This window comes from Natator depressus, chromosome 5 (assembly GCF_965152275.1).
Source record: "Natator depressus isolate rNatDep1 chromosome 5, rNatDep2.hap1, whole genome shotgun sequence".
Classification (NCBI taxonomy): domain Eukaryota; kingdom Metazoa; phylum Chordata; order Testudines; family Cheloniidae; genus Natator; species Natator depressus.
Window position 1 is genome coordinate 47,185,731 of NC_134238.1, and position 23,331 is coordinate 47,209,061.

Below are 23,331 nucleotides of genomic sequence, written 5' to 3' on the forward strand. Positions count from 1 at the left end.
ATGAAATATAACAAAGCAATCTACCAGAAAATTAAATTAATCATATGTTTTGTTTTTTGCAGTTGGAACTACATTCAGATAGCCCCGTTCACAATTCAGATGTTGGTAATAATAATACATCAAAGCAAGGGTTTATCAACTTTGAACAAAGTAGCAAAGAGAATTCAATAAGAAACTCCAAAGATTCCATCTCCAGAGTATTTGAGGATCATAGATTGTTGAATGAAAAAAACTCAAAAGATAGAAGACTGGTTCCAACACAGACAAAGAAATCAGCAGGGACTGTAGAAAAGATTGTATCGATCAAGAATGTCAGTGAGTACAGGACAATTGTATCTCCTTCAGATACATCTAGAGACAAAACAAGAAGCAGAAGCCACAAAACATATGATCCTCATGTTGGACATAATAACACTGGGTTCACTGTTAATACCTCTTCCTCAAAAAGAATAACTAGGTCCTCTGTACATCGTAATTATAGTTCAGATAACATTTGTGAAGTAGGGAGAAAGCCCAGCATACCCAAACAGACAGAAATGCAAAAGGAATATGACTTCTGTAATAGTGATACTCCAGTTTCAGAAGAAAGGGAGAAGACTTGTGGAAGCAACAACAAACCTTCAATAATAATGACAGACCAGGTAATTAGTTTACCATGCACTGAATCCTCAATTCCTGTAGTAAAAGCATCTACAGAGCAGTCTGAGAATGTTGCGTTAACGGAACTTGATTCTCACTCAGTACTTTCTTTGTGTGAAGAAATTAGTGTGCCTCTTGTGACTGCAGAGCAATGTTTTATGAATCAGGATAATGAACGCCATTGTCTTAACCACAATAAAGATGGTAGCATGGGTGACAAGAATCTGAATACAGCTAAGAGAAAAAGTAGTATCCACTTTGTTGAAGAAAACATCATTTACACTGAGAATAATAGACCGTCAGACCAGTTTCTTTATTCTGAAAACTTCAGAGATCAAATTAACTTTGATATTGATAGAGACAGAATTAATGATGAGGAACAAAGTTTAAAACGCTCTTTACCTCTTTTTGAAGATATTTCTTTACAGGGAAACTGGCTAGAATCAGGAAGCCTAACTACATTTTCACCAAAGGGAACTGTAAACCTCACTGATTCAGACTCTACAGTCCTATCTGAACAGTATATTGAAAATGAGAATCAAAACATTTATAAAAATATCTCTAAAGATGTAGATAAGTGTACTGTACAAACACTTCAGACAAGTACAGAAATACTTTCATTGCATGAATTTTCAGCAGCTGTTAATAGAGCTAGTGATTCTGAAAGTCCTGAGAATTTTAGCATCAGTGTGCTAACGCCTTTTGCTCATCAAACGGATGACGGAATGAGGATGATGCTAAGTGCAGAAGAAAGCACGGGAAGATGTTGCACTGAGAAAATTGAAGATGAAATGAATTCAGAGATTAACACATCTACAGCTTTACAGCTACATGAAAAAGAAGCATTTCGAGTGAAAAGAAAGAGACAGGACCTTCAGGAAATCATCTTAGACACAGATTTGTATTCCACTAGTTGTATGAACAAGAATTCACTTCATCCATCTCAGCTGACCCAAGAAACAGAGCAGGAAACTTCCCAAAAATCAGGTGAAAAGTTTTATTTTTAAAAAAATTATTTTAGGAATTCTCTGTAGGCATGCTGTAGTTTGTTATAGATTTTTTAGAGCAGCACAATATATGCAGCATATACAGTAGCATACACAAATGGCAAATGTATGAATTGCATTCCAGAAATATTGCCAGATATGCAAAATTAATTGATTGGTCATTTTTGCAGCCGAACCCCGGTAGTTATTTTGTTACTATCAAAATATAACTGTAATATTGATATTGACTAAAGTAATGAAAATGAAGACGTTCTTAAGCACTCTAACTTTGCTAAAGAATTTTTCTTTAAAGAGAAACCAGACTAAAACACCACATTTTCACAGAAGAAATTTTGAATCCTTATTGATTCAATGTTTACAATTTTCATTGTATAGTGAATGGTGAACAAAATGTTTATAATGCAAAAATATTTCCAAAGGTTTTGATAATTATATCATAGAAGTACTTCGCTTATGCTACATAAACACTTTGACATTAATTTTCATCAATCAGTTAATAGAGCTAATGTTTCTGAAAGTCCTGAGAGTCATAGCACAGATATTTTAAGTCCTTTTGTTCAACAAACAGATGATGGAATGACTGCTGAGAGAAGTGGAGAGCAAAGCACTGGAAGATGTTGCACTGAGAAAAATGAAGCAGAAAGAACTGCAAAGAACAATACTCCTATAATGTTACAATTACTTGAAACAGAAACAATCCAAACTGAAAGAATAAGACAAGACCTTCAGGAGACCAGCCAAAATACAGAGTTATGTGCCAATAACAGTAATTCATCTAATCTATCACAATTCAGTCAAGCAGCAGAACAGGAAATGCCTGAGAAATTGGGTGAGTTGTTAATATTTTATAAAGATATGTTTATTTTTCAAGATTTATAAGAAGGAGACTTTTGGTAATTTATAGTAAGTGATTTAGAAAAATAAGCATAGTGCATGAAGCATATATCCTGTCCAACAAATGCCAAGTGTGTGAACCACTGCCAGGGCTTCTAAATGTATTGATAGTTATTATGGAGCTATTGGAGAGTAAGCACTTAAAAGATAAATATTTTTACTGACAAAGTTACAAAAATGAACAAAGTTTGAAGCACTTTTTCTCTGTGTTGGTACTTACTTCTTTACAGGGAAAAGAGCTGACTTAAAGGGTTTGTCTACATTTACAGTAGTGTCATGTAGACAAGTACAGACACTGCATGCCAACTGAGCTAGCACAGGTCTAGCGTAGAATCTCGTACAAAGATTCATCTGTCTTCTTTGGATGGTTAAAGATCTCTTTGTGGGCACAGTTGATGGTCTTGCAGGCTGGGCTGAGCAGCAGTTGTGTCCTGTTCAGCTCTCCATTCCATTTGACCACCTGGATAGGCACAGTGGTGTTCTGCAGCTTTTAGGCTGAGAACATGATAACAGCTGTATGCGTATACTATGTCCTCTTCTCTCTGGTGTTCACAGCCTACTCCTCCTCATCCACCTCCAGCTGTGTAGAATGCTGCCTGATCCTCTTGACTCTGGTGGTTACAAACTGCTAGTCCTCCTTTCTGATTTCCACTCTCATTGATTCCTTGATCACCAGTTCCTTTCTTTCTTGAATCTGGGATAGTGACACTTCCTGAATCTGGTTCCCCAAGTACTCCTCAGCTTCTCTGATGCTCTGCAGTGTCAGTACTTATTCTTCAAACCATTAATCCTTTCCTTCATCACAGCCATAAACTTGCTCTTTATACACAGGAAGTCCCTTCTGTCTTCAGGCAGGAAAGAAGACATGGCCCATCCACTCCAGATCACAGTAACTGTTCCATCACTGGCCATCACTGTAACGAATGTAGAACTGTACCTAGAAAGAAAGCTTCTCACACTACTTTCACCAAACTCCTTCCAAAACCCCTGTTTGCCACTTCTGTTTGATCTGTATAACGAGATATGTATGTGTATATACTTGTATGCATATTATTTTGTTCTCCCATTCTGTATTTCCAGTTGTAGTGGGAAAACTTTATCAAAACCAGGTATCTTGCAGTGTAATCTCCTTTGGAAGATCGTTTCACAGCTCAGCTCTTTCTCTCTCTCTCTCTCCCCGCCCCCCGCCATCCCCAGTTGAGGATACTATCTCCAGAAAACATTTTATTCATCCAGCATTTTGCTAGCTGCACGGCCCCATAGGAAAGCAGCTGTTTTGATGAATCAGGGAAGGAGATGCCATCACTGGTGTAGCTGAAGGCACTGAAAACTGGGACCATGGCTTCCAGCTGTGAGCAGAAGCAGATTGGGAACCACTAAAAGGACGAACACATATGGGTGATGTTTCTTGGCTTGCTCTTCTTCCTCATTCATCAACTTTGTTATCCATCATGGATGGCTATTTTTTTCCTTACCTTATCTCTTCCACACCCCCGTGGACTTTCTGACCCTTTCTGTTCCTGAACAGAAACTTGTTCTTCCTACATTGTCATATATGCAGTGGTCAGCATGAGTATCCTCTTCACCCATCTACAGTACATCACTCATTAGGCCCTACCCATTCCTTTTCAGCTTACATAGAACTAGGTGAAAATTGCTAAACTCTCTTCCTACAGTTTGGTCTGTCACAAAAGTCACATGTTTCTCACTAAACAGTTAACAGGTCAGTGCTGAGGTTTTGAATATTTGTTTAAAGTATGGATACCACCCAGCTGCATTTTTGATTTTTAAATCTGCTTTTTATGTTTGATAGGATTTTAATATTGAGTCACACACAAAAATATTTACATAAAAAACAAAGCAAAAAATCATGCAACAAATTGGATGCTGTATTTGCCAAGTTCCTGTCCTTTCCCACCCACAACCCACCTGAGGATGCACTCCAGAGAGAATCATTGTTCTTTAGAGTAATCTAACAGTTCCTCATTGTGCTGTTGCGAATGTTTTTTAGCAAACATAAAGAAGACTGTTGTGCGTGACAAATGCACTGTAAAACTTTGCTATTATTTGTGTTCATTTGCAGCCAGTTGCTAAGAGTCATTAGCTTAATGGGCTGTTGTTGGTTTTTTTTTGTCTACCTCTCTAAAGACTCCCTTGGACATCCTCCAGTCCCAGGAGTTTAAGGAAGAAGCAGGAACTGGAGAACAGATGATTGATTTGGGATTTCAGAGCCAGAAGCTTTTAGGCTAAAATACAGTACATTATCTCAAAGAAAACAAAGGGTTGAGTTGAAGGAGTACATGATGATACAAGCTGCCATTGTGTGCTCCAGAATCTCAGCTTTCATTATGAAAAAGTAATTCCCTAGCCTTTAAGGCTGCAAAGATAATGTGAATCAAGTGCAGCTGATACAATGATATGTACCTGAGTTTGCAAAGAGTGAGAAACAATAGCGCAGAGAGATGTGTGTATTGCCCCTATCCATCTCTAATGGGTGTTAACTCAGATACTTAGTAATGATCATTTAAATGTCAGTATTGCTAATCTGCTGTGAGTTACAGCTCATTTTGGCACCATGAGCAGGTGGCACTTGAGAGAATACCACCACTTATTTTTTTTCCTCTATCAAGGAGGAGGCTATCTCTAGGAATGCAGGGAACTGAGGATTTACTGAGGAGAAGCAAAAATTGAAGGGATCAGCAGAGCCCCTGGGTCTAGTCGGACCCCATGTAGAGGGAGCCAAAGCCAAGGAGCCCAGCAGAGTAAACATCGCCATAGTTTGAACCTCTTCAAAATCTACTGTGATTGACATCTAATTTTGGCATCTCAGATGGGCAAAGCTTATTTTCTGGAGAGAGCTTGGAAAGGAGGTTTAGTTTGGACATTAGGAAAAACTTCCTAACTGTCAGGCTGGTTAAGCACTGGAATAAATTGCCTAGGGAGGTTGTGGAATCTCCATCATTGGAGATTTTTAAGAGCAGGTTAGACAAACACCTGTCAGGGATGGTCTACATAATACTTAGCCCTGCCATGAGTCTACGGACTGAAGTAGATCACCTCTCGAGGTCCCTTCCAGTCCTATGATTCTATAATGTAGGTTTTACATCCTATTCAAATGGAATATGTTTTCTCCATCACTATACATAGTATGAAAGGTATAATATAATTTGCACAAAGTGAAATCTGTGTGTTTCACACTACTATTATACAGCATCTTATGGGTAGCATGTAAAGACAATGTGTCGAATTTTGCTTTCAGTTACAGAGTAACAGCTGTGTTAGTCTGTATTTGCAAAAAGAAAAGGAGTACTTGTGGCACCTTAGAGACTAACCAATTTATTTGAGCATAAGCTTTCGTGAGCTACGTGTTAGTCTCTAAGGTGCCACAAGTACTCCTTTGCTTTCAGTTACACCACTGTAAATCTGGAATAACTTCACTGAAGTCAAGGAAATTATTATAAATTTACATTTACAATGTACTCTAACCTGTTTTAAAAGATGCTTTTCTGATCATACAAATCCAGGGCATAATACACTAAAAGAATCCAAGGGTTCCTGTTAAGTATCAAAAAGAAAAGGAGTACTTGTGGCACCTTAGAGACTAACAAATTTATTTGAGCATAAGCTTTCGTGAGCTACAGCTCACTTCATCGGATGCATTCAGTGGAAAATACAGAGGGGAGATTTATATACATAGAGAACATGAAACAATGGGTGTTACCATACACACTGTAACAAGCTCACTTGGTAACACCCATTGTTTCATGTTCTCTATGTATATAAATCTCCCCACTGTATTTTCCACTGAATGCATCCGATGAAGTGAGCTGTAGCTCACGAAAGCTTATGCTCAAATAAATTTGTTAGTCTCTAAGGTGCCACAAGTACTCCTTTTCTTTTTGATACTTAACAGGAACCCTTGGATTCTTTTAGTGTATTATGCCCTGGATTTGTATGATCAGAAAAGCATCTTTTAAAACAGGTTAGAGTGATGAATACATCCGATGAAGTGAGCTGTAGCTCACGAAAGCTTATGCTCAAATAAATTGGTTAGTCTCTAAGGTGCCACAAGTACTCCTTTTCTTTTTGCGAACACAAACTAACATGGCTGCTACTCTGAAACCTGTTAAGTATCAAGTAAATGTTAACATGTCCAGTATTCAGGTAAATAATGAATACATATTTTTGAAAACGGTATTTGAAAAATTCAGGAACATGATTAATGGGCACATTCTGCTCTCTTACAATGAGGTGGATCTAGATTAGCACCAGTAAAAACGGTGGAGTTATTTCAAATTTACACAAGTTTACAGGAGAGCAAAATTTAGCCCATGGTGTTGCAACCATTCTACAACAGCGAAAAACATTTAACATTTCAAACTGTCATATCTCACAAATGTCTCATCCAATTACCCTAACACTTTATAGAATGTGAAATCCTTTGACCAAGGACCACATATGAGAAATTTCAAGCAGATGGCTTTAGTTTTGGTGACATACCTATGCCTGATTTCATTGTCTGACAGCGATTCATTCCCCAAAGTACAATCTAGACTGCTGAATAGCTGTCTTTCCTCAGTTCTCGACGGAATGCCTTTTACACTGATTTACTGGGGAACACCCACTTCTGGCCAGTTAATACACAGCCTCCAGCATGTAACTTGCTCCCAGCTGCACAATATTGAGTGCTACTAGTTAGCCCCTCTTAAATTACACTGCAGAAGAATACAGCAGATTCCTAATCCCAGCTTTGTCCCCCAGAAACGTGTGACTTGTACTGCTCAGTACACTACACTATAAAGTATGTCATTTCATCCGTGGAAAATGATGTGCACCAACCTTCTTATCTCAAATGGAGTTTCCCCGCACACTTGAATCCAAACACACTGGTTAAGATACAACAATAAGATATGTCTATTAACTATAGAAAGATAGATTTTAAGTGATTACAAGCAATGGTGCATAAAAGGATTGGTTACAAAAGAAATAGAAGAGGAAAATGCAAGCTAATACTTAATTTAACAAACCAGGTGAACTTAAAAGCAAAAAGGTTTTGTCTCACCCCATGTTTATAGCAGTCTGTATAGGCTGAAAAGCCTTCCAGCCAGGACCACCTCTCCCCCAGTTCAATGATGCTTTCTTTGTCTTTCAAGCATTGTAGCAGTCATAAGTAGAGATGGGGATGAGAGAGGTAATTTGTGTTGTTTGTGTCCTCCATTCTTATACCCTTAGTTCTCCCCTTTTTTATGTTTATCTCCAGCTGGGGTTCAGGTGACAGGCAAACTGTTTACACAGAAACTCCCCCACTGTGTTTTTGCCAATATGTAAAGTCCTGGCTCACACCCTTTTTCTTGCCAAGGAATGGCCATTTAATTAGGCGATTGTCCAATTGATTATGCTGATACCTGGCTGGGGGTGCTACTGTGTCTTTGTCGCTGAAGAGTTTGGGCCTGCCTATCTAACTCTGAAACATGTTACAGCAATGTTCTGCAGTAGAAAATTAAAACTTTACATACAGTGTTGATACACATACTTTACCAGGACAATGTTCAGCAGATTATCATAGTCTTGTAAAAGTGGTGAACATAATAGTATAGACCATCACACAGTGTTATCAGGAGAAAATATCAGTTGCTCCTCCTCTCAGTACCTAACCCTATGCAGCTTCCTCCCATTTCTGTCTAGAGGAGATGAAGTCCCAGCAAGTAGTAATATCTTCTGAAGTCATTCCTGGTAACTGAGAAGAAGTCTGTGAAGAAATGTGCTGACCTTCTTGTTGCTATACCACGTAGTTGTGCTGAATAACTATGTAATCTTCTCCCTCCATCTTTACCCAGTTGCATCCTTATTGCAAGTTGTCTGGTAGTGGATTGTAAACTCTTTGGACCACAATCCAGGTGTACTTGATCTGTATTATATTTTTGGTGCTGTCAAGTAATAATAATTAAGACAATAGAATTGCATAGAGGTATGCTGTTTGAAGTGAGATCAGAAGCTTGGCCCAGTTTTCTAATGACAAATTGTGGTGTTCAATATGTCTTTAGAATCTTCACTATCAAGCAAAGAAGAGGTAGCAGCTGTATCTGCTCAGCCTACCTATATTATAAGAGCTGGGATAAAAAAGAGAAATGCCAAAGGGGAAAGTCGCCTGCACCTGGCTGCTAAAAAAGGAGATTTATCTTTAGTGAAAACTCTTATAGCATCTGGACTATGTGTAAATCTAAAGGATAATGCAGGTTTGGATGTTTTAAAATTACTTCTTTGGTGATCCTCTAGTGATTCAGTTTGATGGCAATTAAGAAACTCAACTTTTTTTTAAAACTCTTGAAAGAATGTAACCAAGATGTTTTAGAAAATAACTTATTGGTACCTACTTTATTGAACAAGGTTAGTTAGAAAGATTACTTTGTTATGTCATTGTTATCTTTGAATTTGTATTTGCAGTCTTTCAAATGATACATATGAATCTTTTGACAATAATGTGCAATATATTGACCAGTGCATCAGACAATTGTGTATATATATTTATATACACACTTGTATGAATGTGTGTGTGTATGCATATACACACACATCACATACTGTGGTGTAATCTGTGGTGGGTACCCCTCAGGGTGCCACCTGGAACTGGGGTACCACTGAGCCCTCTGATTCAGCGGCCTGGGCTCCCTCTCACACTGTGCTGTTGTGACAACCTGCAGACCCACTCCCAGTCCTACACTGCCACCAGCACTCACACAGGTAGGGACACGCCAAGGTGCAGTTACATGCAGGCTCTCTGACCAGCCACTCTATGAACCAACAATAGAGAGACTACAGCCAAGATTACCCCCAGCCCCCAGGCATGCACCGCACCCAAAATTATACTGTCTTGCGCTGCACAGTACACTGTACAGCGTAAACTCATAGAGTTCACCCCCCCCCCCGATGTGGAGAAGAAATGCAACAGCCCCTGCCCCTTGAGCTAAGATTCCCAAACACTTCACTCCAAACCTACTGGTTTAGATTAAAACATAAAATAAATTCATTAACTACAAAATGATAGATTTTAAGTGATTATAAGTGATAGCAAATTGATCAAAGCCGATTACCTAGTAAATAAACAAAATCTCAAACTAAGCTTAACATACTAGAAGGACAGGATTCGAATTAACAGTCTCACCCTGACTGTTGATACAAGCAGGCTTGCAGATTCTTAAGGCACAAGCTGCATTTGCTTTGCAATTTGGGTTTCCCAGGGTTCCATACGCAGGCTAGAAATCCCTTTAGCCTGGGTCCAGCACTTCCTCCAGTTCAGTCTTTGTTCCTCAGGTGTTTTCAGGAGTCCTCTTTTATGGGGAATGAACAACAGACGATGTCACTCCCTGCCTTATATAGCTTTAGCATATGGCTGGAACCCTTTGTCCCAAATTCAGTTTGTGGAAAAACACTGGTATCCAAAGTGGAATTCCGTGTCATGTGGCTGAGTCATAGCAGCCGTTACTTACAGGCTGTCTGGAGTGTTCTCAGGAAGACTCACCAGGTGGTGGATAAGCTTCTCCTAAGTTTTTCCTAATGGCCCATTACCTTGAATAGGCCCTTCACAGTCGGCTATCTAGACTGGAAGCATTTTTGCCTCGTGGGTGTCACCCAGGTGTGACTACATGTGAAATACAGATACATAGTCAATATTCAGAACTTCAGATACAAAAATGATACAAAAATGACACATGCATATAAATAGGATAATCATATTCAGCAAATCATAACTTTTCCAATGATACCTTATATGACCTATCTTGTACAAAATGCATTACAGTTATGCCATAATCATCTCATAATAATATTACTAGAATGAATATGGAGTGTAGTGTCACAACATCCATGTAATAAATTGCTTAGGTGTGTGATAAATTGTGGACACATGTGATGCACATTTATCATGTACCTCCCCTTCACTTTGCCCACTTGGCTTGTGAATGCAGTGGCGTTACTCACAAGTAAAGTTATCCACATGCATAAATGCAGAATCAAGTTCTCAACCTTTAAGCCACTTCAGGCAGTTCCATTTTTTTAAAAATTAAATTACAAGGTAGACGTTTCCTTCTTTTCCTCCTAAATGTAGAATTTCCTCCTAAATTACACAAGCCTTAGCCCCAGGGATGGCCAGTAATCCATTCTGGATCCAGGGCCGGTTTAAAGTTTGATATCACATGATGCCACCAGTGCTAGAAATTGGATTGTCAATATTTATGCTTTTGATTTCTGATATTTCTAATCTGCTGTTTCTATGCTATTATTATTTCTGATAGTATGATTTAAAAAAGCAAATAGCACATTTCTTTAGCCAGTACTGGAATAAATTTATCTTTGAAGTCAACTGAGTTACAACAGGGAAAAATTGCCCCAGTGTTTCAGGGCAATTCTTTGTTTCAGATTTATTATAAACAAAGAAGTCTGACAGTTACCGGACTGAATACAAAAAAGTGTATAATTGTCTGTGACCAGTGTGGGTTTTAGACATCAGAATCAGAATCTAAATTTTGATCTGGTTTTACTAGGCTGGACAGCAATTCATGAAGCTTCCAACAGGGGATTTACTGAGGTGATCTTAGAGTTACTAAAAGCTGGTGCTGATGTTAATAGCAAAAGCCTGGATGGGACTTTACCAATACATGATGCAGTTTCTGGCAATTATTTCAAGGTACAATTCTACTCACATTACCATGCCTGGGCCTGATTTTCGATTATGGGCATACAAATACCACAATTTGTGCATGCAAATGAAAATGATGGTTTAAATAACTGAATCCAAAATTATTAATAGAATACATATGTAGACTTGCATTAAAAATAAATAAAAACCTAATTTTTTAACTCGTCAAAATTGAAGTCTGCCTGACTAACCTAAATGCCTTCTATGATGAGAAAACTGGCTCTGTGGATGAGGGGAAAGCAGTGGATGTGTTATTCCTTGACTTTAGTGAAGCTTTTGATACGGTCTCCCACAGTATTCTTGCTAGCAAGTTAGAGACGTATGGGCTGGATGAATGGACTATAAGGTGGATAGAAAGCTGGCTAGATCATCGGGCTCAACGAGTAGTGATCAATGGCTCCATATCTAGTTGGCAGCCGGTATCAAGCAGAGTGCCCCAAGGGTTGGTCTTGGGCCGGTTTTGTTCAATATCTTCATTAATGATCTGGAGGATGGCGTGGATTGCACCCTCAGCAAGTTTGCCGATGACACTAAACTGTGAGGAGTGGTAGATACGCTGGAGGGTAGGGATAGGATACAGAGGGCCCTAGACAAATTAGAGGATTGGGCCAAAAGAAATCTGATGAGGTTCAACAAGGACAATTGCAGTCCTGAACTTAGGATGAAAGAATCCCGTGCACTGCTACAGACTAGGGACCAAGTGGCCAGGCAGCAGTTCTACAGAAAAGGACCTAGGGGTGACAGTGGACGAGAAGCTGGATATGAGTCAACAGTGTGCCCTTGTTGCCAAGAAGGCTAATGACATTTTGGGTCGTATAAGTAGGAGCATTGCCAGCAGATTGAGGGACGTGATCATTCCCCTATATTCAGCATTGGTGAGGCCTCATCTGGAGTACTGTGTCCAGTTTTGGGCTTCACATTACAAGAAGGATGTGAAAAAATTGGAAAGCATCCAGCGGAGGGCAACAAAAATGATTAGGGGACTGGAACACATGACTTATGAGGAGAGGCTGAGGGAACTGGGATTGTTTAGTCTGCAGAAGAGAAGAATGAGGGGGGATTTGATAGCTGCTTTCAACTACCTGAAAGGGGGTTCCAAAGAGGATGGATCTAGACTGTTCTCAGTGATATCAGATGATAGAACAAGAAGTAATGGTCTCAAGTTGCAGTGGGGGAGGTTTAGGTTGAATATTAGGAAAAAATTTTTCACTGGGAGGATGGTGAAGCACTGGAATGGGTTACCTAGGGAGGTGGTGGAATCTCCTTCCTTAGAGGTTTTTAAGGTCAGGCTTGACAAAGCCCTGGCTGGGATGATTTAGTTGGGGATTAGGTCCTGCTTTGAGCAGAGGGTTGGATTAAGTGACCTCCTGAGGTCCCTTCCAACCCTGATATTCTATGATTCTATGAAGTCCAGCATTGTGTCTCTTCTGCAACAAACAATGACAATATGAACATCTAAATCAGAGCATGTAGCTGTATTTCTTCTGCTACTTTATGTACTGTTGATGTTAACTGTAAGAACCAAATTCTGCTTTGGGATGTGCATGTATAACTCTCATTGAAATATTGGGAATTGAACATACATATCAGAGGGCAGAATTTTGTCGTAAGAAGATACAGAACCCTCTAGGCCTGAAATGCAGGTCTTTGCCAGTAAGTAAAGAAATAAGTGATTTTTAAATAATGCGGGTCACATATTTAAAGGAACTCATGTGCCTAACTCCACTGATTTCAAGGGGAGGTAAGTGCCTAAATACCTTTAAATTCCTTTCAAAATCAGATGGTGGGCCTGATTTTGCTCTCACAATGGGGTAAGTGAGGAGTAGCTCCACTGAAGTTAATGAGGTTATATCAGGTTAAAACAGATGTAAGTGAACAAAAAGTCAAACCCAGTGTTTTTAAAATGCATTCATTTTTAATTTTGACATCTCCATTTTTTTGTGTTAATTATTTTGGATCATAAACAGTTTGTTAAAAAGTGTTTCAATTAATCTTTGAAGAAATATGTCTTAATTGCAGTTTTGTTGTAAGAATGAATGTGAGATTGTGCCAGCTTCTCGTCAATGTTAAGAGAAAGTTGAAAGCATATTAGGAATACTTACCAGCTGGAAGGGAGAGAGATGCATCAAGCTGAAGCCACCTTCCAGTTAGCCAATTGCCCTGGTCTACACTACAGAATTACTTTGGTATAACTGTGTCGCTCAAGGGTGTGAATAATCAACACCCATGACTGACGTAGTTATACTGACCTAAACGCTAGCGTAGACATGGAGATGAAGTTATTAAGCTGATAGGAGAGCTCTCTCCTGTCGGTTTAAAGCGTCTTCACCAGAAGCACTAAGTGGCGCAGCTGCACCAATGCAAGTTTCTAGTCTAGACCTGCCCTTAATGGTAGCAGCTGGTTGTACTTGCAGAACGTAAAGCACCAGCTATCAGAAAAGAATGCTGGGAGAGGTTCCCATAAAAAGGAGACCCTACCTTGAGAAGTTTAGCTTATGGCCAGGTAGTTGTGTCTTGCTGCTGTATTTCATTTCTGTTTCTTGACACCCTCACATTTCAGCAAAGAAATGTACTAACAAGGTAGTAAGAGAAAATTGTTATTACAAATAAACAAAGTACCTTATTTTTTCTTCCTAAATGAAAAGCTGTGGGAGGACGAGAGATACTCAGAACTTTCCAGCAATTTTACAGGTCCAGAGTTTCTAAGGTAGGATGCAATCAGGGAGGAAGAGAGAGGATCAGAGGTTTGCTTGCCAGGAGAGCAACTCATGGATGACTTGATCCTTTAGGGGGAATCTGAGGTATCTGAGAAGGACCAGAGCATCTGCACTGAGGTTCATACCTTCTGCAGTTGCCCTGGGGCATTCCATCCCCCATAGCAGCATATTTCCCTTTTAACGCTCACTTCACCTCCATGTGAGATAGTTTGAAGGCCCAAAATAGTTGTCTTTGTAAGTTAGTGATGATAGTATTAATCTAAATGAGAATATTCCTGTATATTTGCCATGGAAGGGTGCCATATAGAGGACACTTAAAAGTCCATGCTGTTTTGCATAGGGACTTCCATTAAGTTAAAGCTGGGTGGATGATGCCAAATTGGTTCAAACATACACACCCTTCCTCCAATTAGTCAAAAGAGCAGATTTTCCATCTCTTTCATCTTCTCTGTGACAGAAAATAAAAATGAAGGAGATGATTCCACTGGCATGAATGGTGGAGCAGGAAGATTCAGGCAGGGAAATAAGAGTGGTAAATTTGAAAATTTTTAGCAGGTAAGGCCTACGTGTGCAAACACTTACAGCTTAACTTTAAATACTTAAATAGTCCCATTAACTTCAATGGGACTAGTCATGTGTTTAAAATTAGGCATGTGAATAAGTGTTTGTAGAATTGGGGCCGAAGTCACCATCACATACCACTGAGAAACAAAAGTCCACTTATTTTCTATATCTTGTTTATATTTATCCAAAATGGTTATTTGACATTTACCAGATTCTGTTAATTTGGAACTGATTTATGATGTTCTGTAGCAACATGGGAATGTGTTGCATACAGTAACACTATGAAGATGACAAACTAAACAAGCAGTTATGAATTGGTCATATATGTAATAAACAAATTAAAAGTATAAGACATAGAACTAAGTAAATAAATGCCAAAGATTCTTGCAAGCTAGATTGCTGTATCTCTCCCCCTCCGTTCATATGTTTCTTTGTCTTGTTAAAGTGTTAACTCATCAGAACAGGAACTGTGTCATCTTATTTGTCTGCATAGCATTTAGCACATTTTAGGGGCTACTATGATGATAATAATAATTAAGAACTATATTGTAGGCAGTCAATATTCTATTACATCATGGAGCAAACCCTAATGAGAAGGACAAGTATGGGAAAAATGCTTTGGATGAAGCATGCAATGATAAAATGAAGGAATTGCTTAAGTCTTATGGTGCTACTGAGAGTGAAGTTGCTTATGAAACAACGGAGGTTACTGGTATGTTAGCTATTTCATAATTTTAATCACAGATTTACATCCTCGTCTCAAACATGCTGCAAGTTTGCTTTATTGTTTTCATGTCAGGGACAGGCATTTTCTAGTGGTAGTATATCCTTGATGGTTATTTATCTATATCGTTAAGACAGTAGAATGTATGGCACAAATTCTTTCCTGGTCAAGTCAGTGGGGTTATAAAAAGGATGTATTTGGTCCCTTAAATTTTGTTGGTTTTCTGTATTTCCCTCACATAAACCTTGTCGTTTTTGCATTCAGTATTGTAATAATGTTTTAGTGGGTCTTAGACTTAAGTACAGTATCCGGAACAGTATTGGACTAATTTGATTTGATCTCATCTGCATATACAATTTTTTATTTATATCATGGTCGGCTTTTTACTCTTGGTAATTTGTACAATTGGCATCTATTCTATTCTATTGGTTTTATACATATATTTCCATCATTATTTTAAAATTATGTTTGTTTTCTTAATTGTGGGGGGAAAAGATATAGGTCCTTCTAGGTCAAGAAGACCAACACATACTTGTTATGATTGCTGTAAAAAGGCTGATGTTCCATTGGTTTTGCACCATGATATGACCAGAGAAAAATGTGGCACAGTAAGTATAGATGTTGAGTTTTTTAAAGATTGCTTTACAATGCAGTACATTTCTGTTCTGTACATTGTCATCCATTGATTGAATAATGTAATTACACCATGTGGTTAGATAAAGTAATAATCCCTGAAGTGGAAGCTGAGAGCAGCAGCATGTTATAAAGCTAAGCGTGAAGAAAGTAAAGATAAATTCAGTTTGTGCAATCTATCTCCATCTGTTTCTGTTCATGATTTCTGTGCATCTATACTTCCTGTACAATTAGCAGGCTACATTCATATTCATATTGTTCATATGGATGGAAAATGCCCGGATCCATGAAGTCTCTCACCAGCATTTCCAAAGTGGCCCTTTTGAGAAGCAATGACTTGGCAATCAAGTTAATTGGAGAGAGATGAAAGGTTATTTTGGTTTAAAACAAAGCTGGAATATTTGAACATAGGCCCTGCGAAAGTAAAACTCTCATTGATACATATGAGTCTGTGGCACCTTAAATCACAGCACTAGAGTTGATGGAAATGCCTTTTTTAAACTATCTATACCTAGAGCCCATGCATTCCATTGCTGAAAACACCCATATTGTGCTGCAGAAACAAAACGTTCATTAAAAAAAAGTTCTATCCCATATAGTTGCACAGGAAACCTTGAAAACATTAACCAAATGTAAACTGATGCAGTGTTCTGTTCCCAAATCTGCAAAAAAGCCTGGAAAATGGTTCTAAATATCAACGTTAATTATTCCACTGCTGATCATTTTAACAGACGCTCTCAGCTAATGTGCTTATCTCAGCTGCCTCCCACTTTTCTACAAGTGCCAGAAACCCCAGCTGTCCCTTTCCCGGCTGTCAAAATCTTCAGCTTTGCCCTTCTGCGTTGCAGTTAGGCTTCTCAATACAAAAATCTTTGGCATAACAAAAGTGTAAAATGTGGAGAAAGATCAGATAGAGTGAATTTAATATCAAAATAAACCACATGGGCTGCTGTACTAATTTCATACTGATTCATTTTCATATTTAATTATAAACCTATGTTTTCTTTATTTAAATGAATCAACCATGCCAGTATACTGTGGAAGTCAGAACTATTGCCACAAAATTTAGGTTCAGTTTGCTTAGGTTCAGTATACAAAACCTTGTCTATACCTCTGTAACAATAAAGTTAACAATGTTTGTATTTGATAGCATGAGTCCATCATTGCCACATTACAAGATATAGAAAAGAAGCAGGAAAAACTGTCGCTGTTTGAAGTAAGAAACCCAAAAGATGAAGGTAGATGTGAATTCAAGTTCAATTTTCATTATTGCTCTAATGTATGCAATCATTACTCTAGTATATTGCAAAGTAATATACTTTCATACATCCTTCTGGAAAATACAATTTGAGAGTATGGTTCTAGGATAGGTTTCAGAGTAACAGCCGTGTTAGTCTGTATTTGCAAAAAGAAAAGGAGTACTTGTGGCACCTTAGAGACTAACCAATTTATTTGAGCATGAGCTTTCGTGAGCTACAGCTCACTTCATCGGATGCATCGGATGCTTCCACAGTATGCATCCGATGAAGTGAGCTGTAGCTCACGAAAGCTCATGCTCAAATAAATTGGTTAGTCTCTAAGGTGCCACAAGTACTCCTTTTGGTTCTAGGACAGTACTTAATTCAAGACTTTTAAAGTAGGGGGTCTCAACTTTTGGTATACATACCTTTCAGGGTACTTTCAGTCATATCTGCAATATACCAGATGATAAAAAGTGAAACAAGCTATTTGGAGGTATGGAAATATTACCTTTTCAGTTTGAACAAATCAGGCTAGCCATAAAAACATGAATATCTGAATAAGAACAACAGCAAGCAATAGTTACACAGTGCTCAGTAACTCAAGTCCAATATTATTGACAAGGATCTCTTATTCATGACTGGACATGGTTGCTTTGGAGCCTCTCCATAGGCAAGAAGAACTATGCATGTATATGCACAAATGAATGCAGCATTTCATTCCAGTGCAATTATAGTTGTAGGGACCCAAAACATTTTATGGCAAAAAATAAAAAATGTGTTAGGGGAAATGATGGGGCAGATTCATAAGTGATGGCACTTGGAAGTGCCTTGGAAATTACCTTTGCCCTCTTGTGCCCAGGACTGATTAATTTCAAAAGAGGATACCTGATGGTGCAGACCTCCTACCACCTCAGGATTTCTACTGGTGCAGATCAGCTTTAGTTTGTTGCTGTAGATTCATAGGAACCAAGCTGGCAGATGCTCCTGAGGGAATGTACTTAAAAAGTGCATATCCTGGCCTCACTTGACATGTGGCCTTCCCAGCTGGTGCTGTCTATTTTTCGGGCAGATCTGACCCTCTGTGATCACTCTATTCCCCCAAAAAGGAAGTTATAGCTGTTTTCCATCATTGAAACCACTCCTAGTGTAATTTCCATAGCTGGGGCTCAGTGATTAGGTTTGCACTAGCAGACACCAGTGTAAACCCAAGATGAATATAGCCACATGTCTTGTAAACTAACTAAATTGGAGGTCCTGCAAAGATCAACAGAGCCCCATTAAAAGAAATGTGAACTAGGGAAAACGTTCTTCTTGTTCATAGAGAAAGGGAATGAAAAAAAGACTCAGGTGATTGTATATAAAAGCTTTTCAATCATATCATCAGTCAGTTGCTCAGCAGTGTGGAATATCAGTCAAACCCATGGAGCTTACAGCTGAATAAATAAATCAAAGCTGAGAATTACTGATCAAAATGGTTACATTTCCATGTGTTTGAATAACCAGACAGGCTCCTGTGTGATTGAAGCAGAGATCCACCCAGTTTCAGACTTTCTCTGGCTAAGGTCACAAGAGAAATGGATATGATGGTCTTTATTTAAGTCCCTTGTGACAAAACCACCTAATAATTTGGCACCTTTTAACATAAACTGATTTAGTTGCTTAGGAAGAAGCACAAGAATGATCAACAGTATAAAGGTGCATTGGGATTACTATGAAGATAAATTAGCAATACAGTTACATGCAGTATACCCAGCTCTTAGAAGTACTGTGATCTCTCACTTTAATAAACACAATATGTTCACATTTCCCTTATTTTGATAAATAAATATATGCAATGCTCAGTAAAATGAGAAAATCAGCTTTCTGAACACATTCTGTGAGTTGTGGGTTGTTTTTTTCATTCTGCAGTGTTCCATTTTCAGGTGTAATAGTTGATAGAAACAAAAATTGTGTATTTCCTGTTTACTAATGGGTTTGATGATATTTGGTTGTCATATCATCCCACTGGCATCCACAGGGACATGTTGGTGTGATGCTTCTCAGGGGTCCCTAGGGTTGTGAGGTATCTTGCTACCACCTGCCCTTAGCAGGAGCAAGCCTTGTCTGTGCCTGCCATGGGTCAACTCCATGACTATGGGCAATAAAAGCACTCCCATCCAGGCCTCCTCAGAACACACTCTTTCTTTACTGGTTAGCGAAAGGCATATTCTAACCGCCTAGTCCGATGGGTGTCCCCCTGGAGTGTCCAGCTGCTGATCATTGGACACTCACAGAATTACCAGACCTGCTGTTCCCAAAGGAAAAATACACTGCACCTTACCAATTTTACACCATAGTACATAGCTCCACTTAACACACTGTCCTTAGATTTGTCTATAGAGAAAGTAAGTATACACTTATTTAACAAAGAGCAGAAATTCAAATGATAGGAAGCAGAAATATTGGAAACAAAGGATTACATATAAAATAAAATCATAACACACGTACCAGAGCCTAAACTTAATTAACAAGATACTACATTGTCTAATTAAGTTTAGCTCACCCCAAAGTCTCGCCAGTGTTTTCAGCCAAGCTTGGCTGTAATATTTTTCATGAAGCAAACATATGGTCATCTTACTTCCTAGATTAAAGACCTTCGGCATCTCCTTGCATTCTCCTGATACATCAGACTAATTCTTTCATCTTAGTCATAAACCAGACACCCTCCTGCTGTGTGTTCCTTTCTGTAGATTTTATGATCACTTTTCGACTTCGTAGTGTTGATTAGCTGGTGATTCTGTATGCAAATAGACTTCTCTTGTAAGATACACAATGGTCAACCAGGGAGATAAATGTCTCTTATTCCTTGTCTGAACAGAACCTGTTTATCACCTTCTGGTGACCTGTCTGACATACCTCAAGAACAACGAGCAGTCTGGTGGCACCTTAAAGACTAACAGATTTATTTGGGCATAAGCTTTTGAGGGTAAAAAATCCACTTCTTCAGATGCATGGAGTGAAAATTACAGATGCAGGCATAAGTATACTGACACATGACAAGAAGGGAACTGCCTTACAAGTGGAGAACCAGTTTTGACAAGGCCAATTCAGTCAGGGTGGATGTGGTCCATTCCCGATAATTGATGAGGAGGTGTCAATACCAAGAGAGGGAAAATTGCTTTTGTAGTGAGCCAGCCACTCCCAGTCCCTATTCAAGCGCAAATTAATGGTGTTAAATTTGCAAATGAATTGTAGCTCTGCAGTTTCTCTTTGAAGTCTGTTTTTGAAGTTTTTTTGTTGAAGTACGGCTACTTTTAAATCTGTTATAAAATGTCCAAGGAGATTGAAGTGTTCTCCTACTGGCTTTTGTATGTTACCATTCCTGATGTCTGATTTGTGTCCATTTATTCTTTTATGTGGAGACTGTCCGGTTTGGCCAATGTACATGGTAGAGGGGCATTGCTGGCACATGATGGCACATATCACATTAGTAGACGTGCAGATGAATGAGCCCCTGATGGTGTGGCTCATGTGGTTGGGTCCTCTGATGGTGTCACTAGAGTAGATATGGGGCAAAGTAGGCAACGGGGTTTGTTACAGGGATTGGTTCCTGGGTTAGTGTTTCTGTGGTGTGGTGTGTAGTTGCTGGTAAGTCTTTGCTTCAGGTTGGGGGGCTGTCTGTAAACGAGGACTGGCTTGCCTCCCAAGGTCTGTGAGAGTGAGGGATCATTTTCCAGGATAGGTTGTAGATCATTGTTGATGTGCTGGAGAGGTTTTAGCTGGGGGCTGTACGTGATGGCCAGTGGTGTTCTGTTATTTTCCTTGTTGGGCCTGTCCTGAAGTAGGTGACTTCTGGGTACCCATCTCGCTCTGTCATTCTGTTTCCTCACTTCCCCAGGTGGGTATTGTAGTTTTAAGAATACTTGATAAAGATCTTGTAGGTGTTTGTCTCTGTCTGAGGGATTGGAGCAAATTTGATTGTATCTTAGGGCTTGGCTGTAGACAATGGATCGTGTGATATGTCCTGGATGGAAGCTGGAGGCATGTAGGTAAGTATAGCAGTCAGTAGGTTTCTGGTATAGGGTAGTGTTTATGTGACCATCACTTACTTGCACTGTAGTGTCCAGGAAGTGGAACTCTTGTGTGGACTGGTCCAGGCTGAGGTTGATGGTGGGGTGGAAATGGTTGAAATCCTGGTGGAATTCTTCAAGGGCCTCCTTCCTGTGGGTCCATATGATGAAGATGTCATCAGTGTAGCGCAAGTAGAGGAGGGGCGCTAGGGGACGAGAGCTGAGGAAGCATTTTTTTAAGTCAGCCATAAAAATGTTGGCATACTGTGGGACCATGCAGGTACCTATAGCAGTGCTGCTGACTTGAAGGTATACATTGTCCCCAGTGTGAAATAGTTATGGGTGAGGACAAAGTCACAAAGCTCAGCCACCAGGTGTGCCGTGGCCTCATCAGGGATACTGTTCCTGACAGCTTATAGTCCGTCCTATTGTGGAATATTGGTGTAAAGAGCTTCTATATCTATGGTGGCCAACATGGTGTTTTCAGGAAGATCGCCAATGCATTGTAGTTTCCTCAGGAAGTCAATGGTATCTCAAAGATGGCTAAGAGTGCTGGTAGCATAGGGTCTGAGGAGAGAGTCCAAATAACCAGATAATCCTGTTGTAACAGTGCCAATGCCTGAGATGATGGGGCGTCCAGGGTTTCCAGGTTTATGGATCCTGGGTAGCAGATAGAATACCCCTGGTCGGGGCTCTTGGGGTGTGTCTGTGCGGATTTGTTCTTGTGCTTTTTCAGGGAGTTTCTTGAGCAAATGGTGTAGTTTCTTCTGGTACCCCTCAGTGGGATAAGAGGATAGTCGCCTATAGAATGTGGTGTTGGAGAGTTGCTTGGCAGCCTCCTGTTCATAATCCGACCTGTTCATTATGACTATAGCACCTCCTTTGCCAGTTCCTTTGATTATAATGTCAGAGTTGTTTCTAAAAAGAAAAGGAGTACTTGTGGCACCTTAGAGACTAACCAATTTTGGATGGCATTGCGATCTGTATGGCTGAGGTTAAGGGGCATGCCTGTACACTCTGCCAGTTGGCACCTAGAGGTCCCTGGGTCATACACTGCACTTGTGATCTTGTTAAATCTGTGCCAGTTGAGATCTTTCAATTTTCTGTTGTATTATAGGACAAAGAAAAGGGGGCATCTAATAGAATCATTTAAAAATTGTTCCTCCTTGTGTTTCACAGAGGGATATAGCTAGCAAACTTAATCAATTTCTAATTTCTGTGATGTATGTTTTAATACAGTATGTGAAACTATTATACATTGATTCAGATGTCATATTTGACTTGAAGAAATAAAATCCAGGCTATTCTCTAATATATAAAATATTCAATTTATCAAATTCTTGCTTCTATAGTCTTAATGGGCCTGGTCCTCAGCTAGTGTATGTCAGCATAATTCCATTGATTTCAAAGGACCTCAAAAAGATTTAATTGCCCATCAGCCAAAAGAGTGTGCTTTAACCTACACAATTCCCTTATTACTGTGTGGGTGTGGCTACTGCATTTCCATACTTCCTAAAATTTGAGTTATTCAAATTTAAGTAGTTAAATATAACTTCCTGTGGAGAATTTAATCTTGAGTTCTTATAAAGCAATGACTCATAACGTAGATGACAGTATCACCTGTTGCCATAACAATATTTTCATTCTCCAGCCTTGTTTTTGCTGCCTCAACCATTGTAATGATCATAATTTCTGCCTCTCATTTTAATAATAATTTTGACTTTGTTTAAATGCTGAACAGGACTGTATATTCATGGCCTATCACAGATACAAGACACTTTGAATGAAGTGCTTGCCAAACAGAAAGCAGAAAGGGATGTCCTAGCTAAAAAATACAGGTAAGGGGAATGTAAACCGTGGTTTTATTAAAGGTTTATTTTTTAAAAGCAACACGGATGGATCTTGTTAGAAGGCCAGCAAGCAGTAACATGAAGGCAAAACTGTGTGGTCCTAACTCAGTTTTTATCAACTATAACTCCTATTGGCGTCAGAGAGAGTTTGTGCCTGAGTGAGAATTTCAGGATTTGGCTGACTCAAACATGTAAAATATTTGTGTAAACACAAAATAAGAGATGTTTCCTGCCCCAAAGAGCAGTCTAAATAAAAAGGAAGATAAGGGTTGAGAGAAAGGGATATGACAGAAGATTAGAAACTGAGGCACAGAGATA

The 23,331-nt window shown here is 39.1% G+C and overlaps 1 protein-coding gene across 1 annotated transcript in view; it reads left to right on the forward strand.

Moving 5' to 3' along the window:
- ANKRD31 (ankyrin repeat domain 31) overlaps positions 1-23,331 on the forward strand; it is a 108,269-nt gene that overhangs the window by 49,038 nt on the left and 35,900 nt on the right. Inside the window, 8 exon segments of the mRNA XM_074953774.1 lie at positions 63-1,626; positions 2,215-2,475; positions 8,585-8,776; positions 11,081-11,223; positions 15,069-15,228; positions 15,742-15,848; positions 17,024-17,111; positions 22,905-23,001. Coding sequence (XP_074809875.1) covers positions 63-1,626; positions 2,215-2,475; positions 8,585-8,776; positions 11,081-11,223; positions 15,069-15,228; positions 15,742-15,848; positions 17,024-17,111; positions 22,905-23,001 — 2,612 coding nt within the window.